Raw genomic sequence first — 15,204 nt, 5'->3', positions numbered from 1 at the left:
GGGCTGAATTATTCAGTGATGGTGCTGAGGGATGTACTATATGGTAATATGTATTCGCAAGGCCAGACGCGTAGCATTCAAAAGTCAGTTTCAAGCATTACGTGCCTACTATAAATGCTGATTCACTATAATACTATAAATGTTGACTCACAAGCAACAGCAATTGATAGATATAATATAGGCATGAACTGTGACAGTGTCAACAGCATCGGAGACAACCCGGGCTACACAGAGCATAAACAAACAAACCAGCAGAACATCCAAACCACAGCGCACAACGTGAATCATGCACAAGTCCCACAATCAGCAGCAAATGCGTGCTTTTCAATTGAAAAACACAACACCATCCCACAATGTCCACTGCTATTTGCATTACATAGACCGACAATGCCAAAAGATACACCGGTATTAATGTCAAATAAGGCAAACAACAGATGCAAGTCTTTACCAGGAGTTGGACAAATCGTACTCTGACCATGCAATACCTCAATTAATTTGACTACTGAATTTAAAACAAAAATCAACAGAATCACCGCTTGGAAGTCTAAGCAAAACCAGTAGGCTTTATAGCAGTAAATGTAATATTTTAGGATTTGCAAGAATCATAAGGACTATGGGGTATCCACCACAAAATAATAAGCATCAGCATTAGTCTTGGCCCAAATTTTTAAAAAATCAACTGCACTCACCATTGATGTTTTGAGAGAAGCACAATTCATCTGTTGTTGTGATTGGTGGCGAAAGCATCAATGATTTTCTAGATGTCAAGTGCTTTGGTCCTCCGGCTGTTTATGGCCAACAGGGCCAAGTTGCTGTTCCGAGCATCACCGCTGCTATTCCTTAGGTAGTTTTTGAGGCATCTGAGGCAAAAGAAACTCCATTTGCATGAGGTAGATGTCACAGGTACAGTCAGTGATAATGCAGATTAATTTGTATAAATCTATGAATGCATTGCAGTAGGGTCTCATTAGAGCTAGAAATTCCACTGTGTAATTCGCTGTCTGCCCTTGTTTTGTTTCTAGCAGATGCTGAACCTGATGTAGCTCTGCAGTCAGGTTCACTTCAGTCACTCCATACTATTGGGCCATTGGCCAAAGACAATTCTTGTCTAGGAAGAACTTGTGTTTGGGACTCAATGCTGACACTCCAGTTAGAACACTCCCAGCCTCAACTAAGAACCGTCTTTTCATTTCAGTCAGAAGTCTGTCTATAACTGGATAGAAACAGTGCTTGCGAAGGTCATCAGAGGATGTGACAGGTGTGCATTCAGTTTGGGCCTCAGCAACAAAATCATGTAGGCGGCGAGGTGGCTGGGCCTGTCTCCTTTCATGTGGTCTGCTCTGCATACCGGCTTTGATGCACAGGTCCCTAGCTCTTGCCTGAATTTCACTCCATGATTTCTCTCCCCGTTTTGCTGAGAGTGCATCGATAATAGACTGAGCCAAGTCCACAGCGGATAAAAGCACCAAACTGGGAGATTGTAGCTGGTCTGACATGAACTTGGTGACTCGGAATAAATCCTCAGAGTGAGAAGTAAAGCAAACCGCTCATCAATCAGTTCATTTACAGCTCTTTTCCTCCCAGCATTTGGTTGACCCATAATTTCCTGCAGTGTGGCTAGAATGGCAGGGAGTAATTTGCTTATAGTCCACAAAGCTGTATACTGCCATGCCCAGCGTGTATCTGATCATTTCTTCAACTCCACGGGCTGTGCAGTTGGTTCCAGTTCTCTTGGTTTCTTCATGAAAAGATTGTGGGCAACTGAGTTTGAAAAGAAGTTATAAAGCGGCTGCACAGTTCAAAAAACTCACCTGCCCACTTGTTGTGCATTGCTCACAAGGTTAAGTCTGTGAGCATGGCAGTGTATATATAATGCCTGTGGGACCTCTTTCCTGAACCTCTCTTGTACCTCATTATTGCACCTGGACATCGCTGCCGCCCCGTCATAACACTGACCTATGCACGCACTCGTTCTTATCAATAACTCACTGGGCGAGTGTTTGTTCAATGTTTTTAAGAAGCGACTCTGTGTCCAACCCTTCTGCTGGAGTGAAGTGTAAGAAATCTTCAAGCACTGTTTCGTTATTCAAATACCGCACCACCACTGATATTTGCTCCTTTTTACTTGAGTCTTTACTTTCATCCACCATGATGGCAAAATGTCCAGCCTCCTCGATTTCTGCACTTATTTGATGTCTGACCATATCTGCCATAATACCCATAATTTCATTTTGGATATCGTGATGGGTGTTTTTTGCATTTCCAGGATTTTGCTCTATTTTTTAGCTACATTCTTATCAAACTGTCCAATTACACTGAGCAACTCAACAAAGTTTCCCCATTGCCAGATTCATCATCCTCCCAGTGACCTCGCTGGGCAATGCCTTGGCACGCAGTATAGCGTAGAGACTCAACCACTGCTCTTATATACTCGCGATTTTCTTGGACAATCTTTGCATGTCCTATGTCAAGCATATTTCCCAATCTTGAACCGTCTTGTTTTCTCAATCTTAATTCGGTCCATGCCTCCTTAGCCAACTTATGAGCTGCACTTACATGGTGGATTATGAAAAGGAAATGCCTGCATGCGAAGCAGAATGTAATCTCTTTCGTGATCGAATATTCCAGCCAGTCAAACCAGCCACGAATAAAACTCCTTTGCTGATTGCCAAACTGTTGCGAGCAGCGAAGGGTACTTTTTCAATGCTGGCCAACGGGGTCCTTCCTCAGGCTGCTGGCTAATATCGCTAACAGTATTCCCACGAGCACTAAGAGCAGGTTCATCCACGTTCTCTTCCGAATCCAGCTCCATTTCTTGTTCCTCTATTTCACTCTCACACTCCTTCAATGAACTGCTGTCGTCTTCATCCCCACATACTTCTTTCTGCATGTCCATAAGACCATAAGCCAAAGGAGCAGAAGTCAGCCATTTGGCCCATCGAGTCTGCTCCGCCATTTTATCAGGAGCTGATTCATTCTCCCATTTAGTCCCACTCCCCTGCCTTCTCACCATAACCTTTGATGCCCTGGCTACTCAGATACCTATCAATCTCTGCCTTAAATACACCTAATGACTTGGTCTTCATGTCCGCCTGAGGCAAAAAATTCCATAGATTCACCACCCTCTGGCTAAAAAAAATTTCTTCCCATCTCTGTTCTGAATGGGCGCCCTTCAATCCTTAAGTCAAGCCCTCTCGTGCTAGACTCCCCAATCATGGGAAACAACTTTGCCACATCTACTCTGTCCGTGCCTTTCAACATCCGAAATGTTTCTTTGAGGTCCCCCCTCATTCTTCTAAACTCTAAGGAATACAGTCCAAGAGAGGACAAATGTTCCTCATATGTTAACCCTCTCATTCCCGGAATCATTCTAGTGAATCTTCTCTGTACACTTTCCAACGTCAGCACATCCTTTCTTAAATAAGGAGCCCAAAACTGCCCACAGTACTCCAAGTGAGGTCTTACCAGCCCCTTATAGAGCCTCAACATCACATTCCTGCGCCTATACTCTATTCCTCTAGAGATGAATGCCAACATTGCATTCGCCTTCTTCACCACCGACTCAACCTGGAGGTTAACCTTAAAGGTATCCTGCACGAGGACTCCCAAGTCCCGTTGCATCTCAGAACTTTGAATCCTCACCCCATTTAAATAATAGTCTGCCCGTTTATTTCTTCTGCCAAAGTGCATAACCATACACTTTCCAACATTGTATTTCATTTGCAACATTGTATTTCATTTCATGTCACTTTCAATTAAGACAGCAGCATGCTGAGACACCACTGATTCCTCTGAATGAGGTCATTTTCTCACTAAAAATCTATCCATTTTTCACGCTGGCCAAAATAATGCATGTGCCAGGCCCACTCTAGCTTGTAAAAGCACAATGTCTGTGTGTGTGTGGCATCCGTTAGTCTCACGAGACCACGGATCGGTGCCTGGATGTATACTATCAATCTCTCGTGTGAGTGAGAGTGAGTGACATCACTACCTTAAGTTATCTTAGATCAGCTTAACTGATCTGAGGACAGCAACGGCAAGACACTGACAATGAATGAGTAAACAGAAGTGTAGAGTGGACACATTTCAGTTAATTTCTTGGTGGTGCTATTGTAATTTCTGCTGGTGCTATAGCACCAGCTAGCACCTCCTTAGTGCCACCCCTAGACACACTCTTTAAACCAGGTAGTATCCTGGTAAATCTCCTCTGCACGCCGTCTAATGCTCCCAACATCCTACCCCGATGAGGTGATCAAAAGTGAGCACAATATTCTAAGTGTTTTATAGAGCTGCAACCTCACCTCAAAGCTCTTGAACTCAATAATCCAACACACCATAAGCCTTCTTTAACAATGCTATCTAATTGTCATTAACCATGTAATTTTCCTTAAAATTCAACTTTCCAAAATGCATCACTTCACACTTTTCCAGATTGAAATCCATCTGCTACTATTCAGCCCAGCTCCGCATGCTATCAATGTCCTGTTGTAACCTGCAACAATTTTCTGCCATATCCAAACTTCAATAACCTTCATGACATCCGCAAACTTACTAACCCATTCTTCCATTTTCTCATCGAAGATATTTATAAAAATCACAAAGAGCAGAGGTCCCAGAACAGATCCCTGTGGAACACTGATTTCCAGGCAGAAAACACTCCATCTACAATCACACTCTGCTTTCTCTGACAAGCCGATTCTGTATCCACACAGCCAAGTTTCACTGGATTCCATGCCTCCTGACTTTCTGGCTTTCTGAATGAACCTAACCTCATCAAATAGAGTCATAGAGAAGTACAGCACAGAAGCAGTCCCTTTGGCTGATCTGGTCTACACCGAAAACCATTTAATTCATTTGGAGAGGTATAATATGATTAGGAATAGTCAGTATGGCTTCGTCAAGGACTGGTCATGCCTTACGAGCCTGATTGAAGTGTTTGAGGATGTGACTAAACACATTGATGAAGGAAGAGCAGTAGTGTAAGTGGATACGATAGGATCTTTTAAGAGACTTTTGGATAGGTACATGGAGCTTAGGAAAATAGAGACTATAGGTAACCCTAGTAATTTCTAAGGTAGGGACATGTTCGGCACAGCTTTGTTGGCTGAAGGGCCTGTATTGTGTTGTAGGTTTTCTATGTTTCTAAACCAACATCATAACCCTCCATATCCTTACTATCTATGTGCCTATCCAAACTTTTCTTAAATGCTCAAATCGAGTTTGCATGAACCACTTGTAGTAGCAGGTCACTCCACACTCTCACCCACCATAGACCATATGAAATAGGAGCAAAATTAGGCAATTAACCATATAACCATATAACAATTACAGCACAGAAACAGGCCATCTCGGCCCTTCTAGTCTGTGCCGAACTCTTACTCTCACCTAGTCCCACCGACCTGCACTCAGCCCATAACCCTCCATTCCTTTCCTGTCCATATATCTATCCAATTTAACTTTAAATGACAACATCAAACCTGCCTCAACCACTTCTGCTGGAAGCTTGTTCCACACAGCTATCACTCTCTGAGTAAAGAAGTTCCCCCTCATGTTACCCCTAAACTTTTGCCCTTTAACTCTCAACTCATGTCCTCTTGTTTGAATCTCCCCCACTCTCAATGGAAAAAGCCTATCCACATCAACTCTAACTATCCCCCTCATAATTTTAAATACCTCCATCAAGTCCCCCTTCAACCTTCTATGTTCCAAAGAATAAAGACCTAATTTGTTCAACCTTTCTCTGTAACTTAGGAGATGAAACCCAGGCAACATTTTAGTAAATCTCCTCTGTACTCTCTCAATTTTATTGACATCTTTCCTATAATTCAGCGACCAGAACTGTACACAATACTCCAAATTTGGCCTCACCAATGCAAATTCAGCCCATCGAGTCTGCTCCGCCATTCCATCTTGGCTGATTCCAAATCCCACTCAGCCCATACACCTGCCTTTTCGCCATATTCTTTGATACCCTGACCAATCAGGAATCTATCAATTTATGCTTTAAATATACCCATGGACTTGGCCTCCACCGCAGTCTGTGACAGAGCATTCCACAGATTCACTACTCCGGCTAAAAAAAATTCCTCCTCACCTCTGTTCTAAAAAGTTGCCCCTTAATTTTGAGGCTGTACCCTCTAGTCCTGGATACCTCCACCGTAGGAAACATCCTCTCCACATTCATCTTATCTAGTCCTTCCAAGATTTAGTAGGTTTCAATGAGATCTGCTGGCATTCTTCTAAATTCCAGTGACTACAGACCCTCTGAGTGAAGAAGTTTTCCCTCATGTTCCCCTTAAACTCCTCACCTTTCAGCCTTAACCCATGACGTCTGGTTGTAGTCCCACCCAACCTCAGTGAGAAAGCCTGCTTGCATTTACTGCATCTAAACCCCTCATAATTTTGTATACCTCTATCAAATCTCCTCAATCTATGTTCTAAAGAATACAGTCCTAACCTATTCTATTTTTCCTTATAATTCAGGTCCTCCAGACCCAGGAACATCCTTGTAAATTTTCTCTACACTCTTTCAACTCAATACTTCAGTCACAAACAAGAGAAAATCTGCAGATGCTGGAAATCCAAGCAACACACACAAAATGCTGGAGGAACACAGCATGCCAGGCAGCATCAATGAAAAAGTGTACAGTTGATGTTTCAGACCAAGACCATTCAGCAGGACTGGAGAAGGACCTCTGAAGGTCCTGCTGAAGGGTCTTGGCCCGAATCGCAACTTTACTCTTTTCTATAGATGCTGCCTGGACTGCTGAATTCCTCCAGTGTTTTGTGTGTGTTACACAATACTCCAGATTAGGCCTCAGCAGCGTCTTATACAACTTCAACATAACGTCCCATCTTCTGTGCTCGATACTTTGATCTATGAAGTCCAATGTGCCAAAAGCTTTCTTAACGACCTTATCTCCCTGTGGTGCCACTTTCAATGAATTCTGTACCTGTATTCCCAAATCCCTTTGTCTACCACACACCTCAGTGCCCACCATTCAAAGTATAAGACCTACCCTGATTGGTCCAACCAACGTGCAAAACTTTGTGCTTGCCTGCATTAAATTCCATCTACCATTTTCCAGCCTGTTTTTCCAGATGATACAGATCCTTCTGCAAGCCATGATAGCCTTCCTCACTGTCCACTACACCCCCAATCTTAGTGTCATCCGCAAAATGATAATTCTGTATACCACATTATCATCCAGATCATTCAGAGATTACAAGCAACAAAGGACCTGTGGTACTCCACTAGTCACGGACCTCTAGACAGAGAGGCAACCTTCTGCGACCCCCACAAAGCCAATGTCTATTCCAATTTACTACTTCATCTTGACTGCCGAGTAACTGAACCCCTGCAGGACCTTGTCAAATGTCTTACTAAAGTCCATGTAGAAGGCCTTGCCTTCATCCACTTTCCAGGTAACTTCCTTGAAAAACTCTATAAAACTCTATAACTCTACCATGCACGAAGCCATGCTGACTATCCTTAATCAGAGTATGTCTATCCAAGTACTTATATATCCTGTCCCTCAGAATACCTTCCAATAACTTTCCCTCTACTGAAGTCAGATTCACCGGCTTATAATTTCATGGTTTCTCTTTCACCTTTTTTAAACAGCAGAATAGCATTGGCTATCCTCCAAACCTCTGGTACCTCTCCTGTCGCTAAGGATGATTTAAATAACTCAGCTTGGGCCCTGGCAATTTCTGCACTTGCTTCCTGTAGGGTTCGAGGGAGCACCTTGTCAGACTCTGGGGATTTATCCACCCTGATTTGCCTCAGAGTAGCAAACACCTCCTTTGTAATTTGTACAGGGTCCATGAAGTTGATGCTACTTTGCCTCACTTCTGTAGACTCTTTATCTGTTTCCTAAGTAAACACAAATGCAAATAATGCATTTAAGATCTCCCCCATCTGTCTTAGCTCTGCACTGTGATTACTGTCCTGATCTTCCAGAGGACCAATTTTGTCCCAGCAATCTTCTTGGCTCTTAAACATACCTGCAGAACCCCTTAAGATTCTCCTTCGCCTTGTCTGCCAGAGCAAATTCATGTCTTCTTTTACTTTTCTGATTTCTTTCTTAGGTGTTCTCTTACATTTCTTGAACTTCATAAGCACCTCATTTGTTCTCTAAACCAGAGCCTCAATATCTCTTGAAAACCAAGTTTCCCCATACTTGTTATCTTTTCCTTTCATTCTGAAAAGCACATACAAGCTTTGTACTCTCAAAATTTCATTTCTGCAGGTCTCCCACTTTCCAAGTACACCTTTGTCAGAAACCAACCTGTCCAAACCAAATCCATACTTCCCAGACAATTTCTGATACCAGCAAAATTGGCCTTTCTCCAGATTAGAATCTCAACTTGCAGACCAGACCTATCTCTTTGCATATTTACTTTGAAACTAATGGACATTATCAGACTTTATCCACTGTTCTACCTTCATCAATGTGCTTTGCTGCATCCTCAAAGAATTCAGTCAGGCTCGTGAGGCATGACCTGCCCTTCATAAAGCCATATTGACTATCTATAATCAAACTATGCATCTTCAAATACTCTGAGGTCTCTTCTCTAAGAATCCTCTCAAATAATTTGCTCAGCAGTCGTCCATAATTCACATGGTTATCCCTACTCTCTTTCTTGAATAAAGGAATATTTGTGTGTGATCTCCAATCATGTGGTCTTACTCCTGGTGCCAATAACACAATGATCATTGGCAAGAGTGCCACAATCTTTTCCCTTGTTTCCCAAAAAAAACCTAATGGGTATGCCACTGGCACCCAGGATTTACTTAACCTTCTTATTTACAAAAGTTCTGGCACATCCTCTTTCTTAACATCAGCAGATTCAAGCATATCAGTCTGTTTTACAGTCATCAAGGAACCACACCCTGGTGAACACTGAAGCAATTTATTCACTAAGGACCTCCTCTACCTCCTCCAACTCCAATCACATGTTTCATCTTCTATCCCTTAATCAGTCCTACCCTCACACTAGTCATCCTCATTGTCCTGTTCTTCACGTAGTGTAGAATTCCCTGAGGTTTTTCTTAATCCTTCCTGCCAAAGCCTTCTCATGCTTTCTTCAGCTCCTTCCAGGCTACCTTATAACTCTCCAGAGCCATGAATGCCCCTTGCTTCCAAAGCCCTAAGTATGTTTCTTGCTTCCCCTTTTCAGCCCTCTTCATCCTCTTTTCATCTCTCATCAGCCATGGTTTCTTCGCTCCACCACCTTACCTTGCCCTAATAGGACATACCTATCCAGAGCCCCATTCAAATGCTCCCTAAACAACTTCCACATTTCTGTGATGCATTTCCCTGAGTACATCCATCTGATCCAAGTTTATGCTCCTAAATTCCTGCCTAATAGCTTCATAACTCCTCCTCCCCAATTAAATTATTTAGTTTAATAAAGTATAATATTTTTAATATGCTCTAATCCATCTCCAAGCCTATGGTAAAGGTTAGGGAGTTGTGGTCACTCTCTGAAATGCTCATCTATGGAGATATCTGACACTATCGTGCACTCAACCCAGTATGGCCCCTCCTCTAATCAGCCTGGATGCACGTAACAAATTTCACCTCATCTAAACTTTTGCACTAAGAAGGGGCAAATCAATATCACATAAGTTGAAGTTACCCATAACAACAACCCTGTTATTTTTGCATCTTTTTAAAACCTGCCTCATGATCTGTTCCTCAGTGTCTCTTTCATTATTGGAGTTCTATAGAATACTCCCTGTAGTATGGTTACTCCCTTCCTATTTCTGACTTCTACCCAAACTGTCTCTTCCACAAGCTCCTCTCTTTTTGTTGCTGTGATAATTCACTGATTAGCAATGCCACTTCCCACCTCTTTTACCTCCCTGTCTGTCCTTCTTGAAACATCTACAGAATATCCAGCTGCTTTTCCTGCCCTTGTGACAGCAAGACTCTGTAATGGCCACAAGGTCACAGTTCCATGTACCAACACATGCTCTAAGTTTGTTCCTGATCACCTTTGTTCCTGATGCTTCTTGCTTTAAAATAGGCACACTTCAACCCATCCCACTGCCTATCCTTTCTCACAGCCTCTGTACACATTACGTTTACCTATACATCAACTGCCCCATCCTCTGTCCTATTTCTCTTGTTTCTATTGAGGACAACAGCCACAGCGATATTCTGCACTGTCTGATTATTCTCTTTTCCTCTTCTGACAGTCACTTAGCTACATGCCTCCTGCAACTTAAGGTAACTACCACCCTATACCTCTTATTTATCACCTCCTTGTTTTCTCAGATGAGCCGTATGTTAACCTGCTGCAGTGCCAGTTCCCTAATATGATCTGAGAGGAACTGCAGCTGGATGCACTTCATGCAGATGTAGATGTCAGGAAGATTGAAGGTCTTTCAGATCTCCCGTATCAGACATGAACAACACACCACTGACCATCCATCCATTCTTCCTACTCTAGCAAGACACCAATAGACAAATAAAAAAAGAAACTTACCTTAGCCTCCACTTCTTCTTCCCAAAGACCCTTAAGCCAAAGCCTCAAGCTCTCCATTCTAATAATGCCTGCAAAATTTCCTTATGAAATTTACTAAATTAAGAAAAAAATATTGTTTATCATCATGGTCAGATCTTCTACTTAGTGAGGCTTTTTTCTCACTTTTCCACTATCACTGGTTTCCCAGAATGTTGTTTGTTTGAGAGAAAATACAGCAACTGAGGTATGATCTCGTGGAAGTGCCTCTCCCAATGTATCTGACCTTCCACTTTGGGATCAACATGTTCAAACCAGAGCCAGGACTGCAAGTAAACAGATTATGAAATTCTTCTTAAAACAATGACATATACATTGAATATCAAAAAGAGACGCTCACTGGACAGGTGAGGACACTAGACACTAGACCTGGATGGATGTGGAAATGGAGTGGAGCAACTTCTTCAGTTATGACTATCTTACGATGTTGTAAGTACATTTGGAATAATGTCTCAATTTTCAATTCTCACTTGCATAGGTACCTGTACCAACAACAAGACAGATGACTGCAAATTGCCTGATGGAACCATAGCATCTTCTTGCTCTGATTCAGCTGTTCACTGGAAAGTTACAGACAAGAACAAGACATTTTGTGAAACAGGAACTACAACCCCAGTGCCAATTCATCGTTCAACTACACTGCCTGCGGAAAGCACATTCAGCCCTATAACAGTACCGCCTAGCCCTTGCGCAGCATCAAACATCTGCATGATTATTTACGGCCCGTAAGTATATCCGAGCATGAAGGTCAAGGGTTGGATTGTAGTCAGTGGACAGCAATAATTAACCATCTACTTCTTGCCCTTCATGTGGCCACCTAGTCAGAGATATTTAGTAATTTTAACAAACAGAATTTTATTCTCAAAGATGAGTCGCTGTCGTCTCTTTGTGTTCTTCATAAGTGGATAGCCCCAGATGAGATCAATTAGCGATGTCTCATGGTCCCCAGCTTGAAACAGTTGCCCACGAGCTCCAGCTAACCTCAGTGACCAATGTTTGTAACACCCACCACAAACTCTCTAGCTACCAATATTTGTTCACAAATTTCTAGTTTCTTCAGGGATTTCTGCCCTATTATATGTTTTACAAGCATCTCTGTTGACTGGGGTCTTATAACATTTTATCAGGTGTCAATGAATGGTCTGAATACTAATACTCAGAGAGTAAAAGAAATGGATCAGTAAAGGGAACAGTGGGCTTGGGATGGAGGGACAGAGCAGAGGGAGATGGACATTGCATGAAGGTAGACAGTTACAAGCAGAACCTCTTGGATTCTAACATCATTATTCTTCCCTTAGCATCTTTTCAAAATGCCACGACAAGGTTCCTCCAGGCCCATACTATGATGCATGTGTATATGATGGATGCCATGCCAAGAATGATACAATAATATGTTCCAGTATAGCGATGTATGCTAAGATGTGCAAGAGTAAAGGTGATGTCTGTGTGAACTGGCGAGATCACACCAATGGAACATGTGGTAAGTAAGTAGTAATGTCTTCATAGAAGGAGCTTTTTCAGCTCAATCTTTCCATATCCAGACCACTGTTCTCTCTTTATGACCTTGCTAAATAAATTCCTTGCATGTAGTTTTCCAAATTCTTTACAAAAGTTATTGTTGCATCTGCTTTTGTCATCCTTTGCAACGGTACGTTCCAGAGCAAAATAATTCAGTTTTGAAAGATGGTACAACTAGAAATTTTATTGCTATTTAGGTTTCATGCCATGTAATTTTAAACATATTTTCTAAAACACGGCAATAGTTGTTTTATGTCAGCTCAGAAACTGGACCAACCCCTTGCAGGTTTCAGTCATACAACTAATGATCTACATGAGATACACACAAGAGATTAAATTCTTTGCTGTGCAGTCCTCCTTTTGGAGAACAACAGGACAGCTTGGACTGCATTGCCTTTGCAGTGGTTGTTGGGCCAACCAGAGCAATGTAATCTTTCCTGTGCAGGGTTGACCTGAGTCTTACAGTACATCACCTCCTGCCTTCCCAAGACTCCACTACCACTTTAAAAACCGGCACATCTTGACTTCAGGGCCAAATACTCATGATCTTCAGATCCTGTCTCAATTCTCTGATCTCTCACTCCATCCAAAATACTACTACCACTTTATCATCTTCCCTTTACTTCCCCTTCAACTGACCCATAAACATCATATAGTTCATCTCTGAACTTCATCTCTCACCGCATCTCTTAGGAAACAGACCTCCTGCTCTGACTGTTTACCCTCCTTCTACCACTGTGAGAGTATAGCATATCACCCCACATTATCCCCCACCCTACTAACCTCCATCATTTCAACACATGTTTCCCCACCCATGGGATGCCTTTCCAGCTTGTGATTCTTTTGTCATTTCTTAAAACATTTCTCCTTTGGTGATCAGTGTGTTTGCCATGGGAAACTAGCTTCCTCCCTTGCTCCTCTGCTACATTCATGTTCTGAATCTGGGTATTTCAAGTGTGGTGGAGTGCCAGACATTGCAACCATTGACAAAAAGTGTTGTGTTGTGTAATAGTGCAATCTTATGTAGATCTAATGTTTAATTTCGTGTATTCTTGTTCACTTTAATCCAGTATATCACTGCCCTGGAACAATGGAATATAAACCATGTGCATCAAAGGAACAGCCAACTTGTAGTTTGAGGTTTGTTGTGTTTATTTAACCAAACATTCCTAATGGCTATTCAAAATATTATTTTCTTCACCTTTCTCTCCTTTACTTCATATATTATAATTTTCACACTCTTTTTGATTAGGCATGCTGACAGCAATGCACCCGTTGATAACAGTGATGTTGATGAAGGCTGTTTCTGTCCCGATGGAAAGTTCCTTTTTACGCCATCAGACATCTGTACAGATAGCTGTGGTAGGTGTTTTATTATGCAACCTTAAAGTCTGTGAAGTTCAATCAACAGTACCTTGCTTTCAACAACAGAAGAAATATCTGTTGCTGAAGACAAGGTACTATTCATAAGATAAAAGTAGGTAATTGAAATTGAACAATGCACACTGAGAGGGTTAGAATGCATTGTACAAGAAAATCAAGGGACACAGCTCAGCTCAAGCTGCACTGTATTGAGCAGACCAATTTGCGTGATAGTATTATGCTGGACTGAAATATGTTGACCCATCTGATCAGCATTCACTTTATTGTATCATTCACCTCTTTCTTCATTCATTCAATAATAACAATAATAATGATTTTACTTTCTGCCTGTTACAGACTGTATTGGGCCTGATGGAAAGCCAAGGCAGGTTGGTATTTCAGATAAGCAGGCGAGATCTATCTTTGAGATTTATATTAATTTCATCTTTCATCTTTATAGAAACCTATTGCATATCACTGTGTGTTTGTGACAGGTTGGTGAAACATGGCAAAGCAATTGTCAAGACTGTTCTTGCAACAATGTAACATTGAGTATTGTCTGCAAACCACATAAATGCCCACCATCACCATCAATCATATGCAACGATCAAGGATACGTACCAGTTGTTCAAAGAAATGAACATGACTTGTGTTGTACAGAAACCAAGTGCAGTAAGTAAATATCTTATAAATTATAAAAACAGAAAATGCTGGAAATATGCAATAGATCAGTCTAAGAAATACAGTTAACACTTCAGTTCTTTGATCCTTCATTAAAATTGGAAATAACCTATCATCAAAACTTTTCTAATTCTGTGGAAGGATCATTGACCTGAAAATATTCTGCTTCTCTTTGTAGTTTTTGATGATCAATCTTGCAAGTTACGGTGTATATGAATATTTAATTTTCCAATACCAGGATGAATTGTTCTGTTATCTTCATGTGCATTATGAGTTTGCCTGTTTGACTGGAGGGAGTTTTGTTTATTGATATCATTCTTAGGAGATATGAATTTCAAAATCAGGATGGCAACGTGGATGCGTTTAAATCAATTAACTTCAGAAACTGTCATTGTGTAATATATACTTGTACTAAAGTTGGGTTTGCAGTCCTATACAGAAGTACATGCATGCACAGGTGCAATAGACAACTCACAGCAACATCACAGATACTCTACATAACATCAGATACACAATATTCACAATTAAATCAACTTAAATTGTACATATTTTTATAAAAAGAATATCATTATAACACAGAAAAATAAAGTTAATTGTAGTGCAAAGTGATCCTAGTGTTGCTAATCACAAACACAAGGAAGTCTGTAGATGCTGGAAATCCTGGGCAACACACTTAAAATGCTCAACAGGTCTGACAGCATCAATGGAAGTGAATAAACAGTCACTGTTTCGGGACAAAACCCTTCTTCAGGACTGTACTGAGATATTGATTGGAGTTTTGCTGGTTAGTTCAGGAGCCAGAACAGTCACCTATATTATTATTTTATTGGAAAGTAGGCTGAATTTCACTTCATTCTGCTTATTCATGAAAAAAAAACAGGAGAGCACAAAAGGAAGTCATTTGGACCTTTCTGTCAATGCAGCACTGTGTAGAGCTATATTCTGGCCTTTTCCCTTGCTGTATTCTCATTCAGTGTCCTTCTGAACTCATTAAACATTTGCACTCCCTCACCCTTGTCAGTGAGTTGTAGGTCACTAGTTCTAACTATGTAATGGAGTTACTCCTCGTATCCCAGCCTATCTTTTGCACAGAACATAAAATCTTTGTTC

At 41.3% G+C, this 15,204-nt stretch overlaps 1 protein-coding gene across 1 annotated transcript in view; it reads left to right on the top strand.

Moving 5' to 3' along the window:
* Positions 1 to 11,940: 11,940 nt before the first annotated feature.
* LOC140204662 (intestinal mucin-like protein) overlaps positions 11,941 to 15,204 on the top strand; it is a 35,614-nt gene continuing 32,350 nt past the window's right edge. Inside the window, exons 1-5 of the mRNA XM_072271355.1 lie at positions 11,941 to 12,013; positions 13,122 to 13,191; positions 13,304 to 13,413; positions 13,771 to 13,802; positions 13,908 to 14,085. Of these exons, the coding sequence (XP_072127456.1) occupies positions 11,941 to 12,013; positions 13,122 to 13,191; positions 13,304 to 13,413; positions 13,771 to 13,802; positions 13,908 to 14,085 (463 nt within the window). The remainder of the gene's footprint in view (positions 12,014 to 13,121; positions 13,192 to 13,303; positions 13,414 to 13,770; positions 13,803 to 13,907; positions 14,086 to 15,204) is intronic.

Source organism: Mobula birostris, chromosome 11 (assembly GCF_030028105.1).
Source record: "Mobula birostris isolate sMobBir1 chromosome 11, sMobBir1.hap1, whole genome shotgun sequence".
NCBI classification, from domain to species: Eukaryota; Metazoa; Chordata; class Chondrichthyes; order Myliobatiformes; family Myliobatidae; genus Mobula; species Mobula birostris.
Note: the sequence above shows the minus strand (reverse complement) of the source record. Positions and strands in the feature narration are given on the sequence as shown.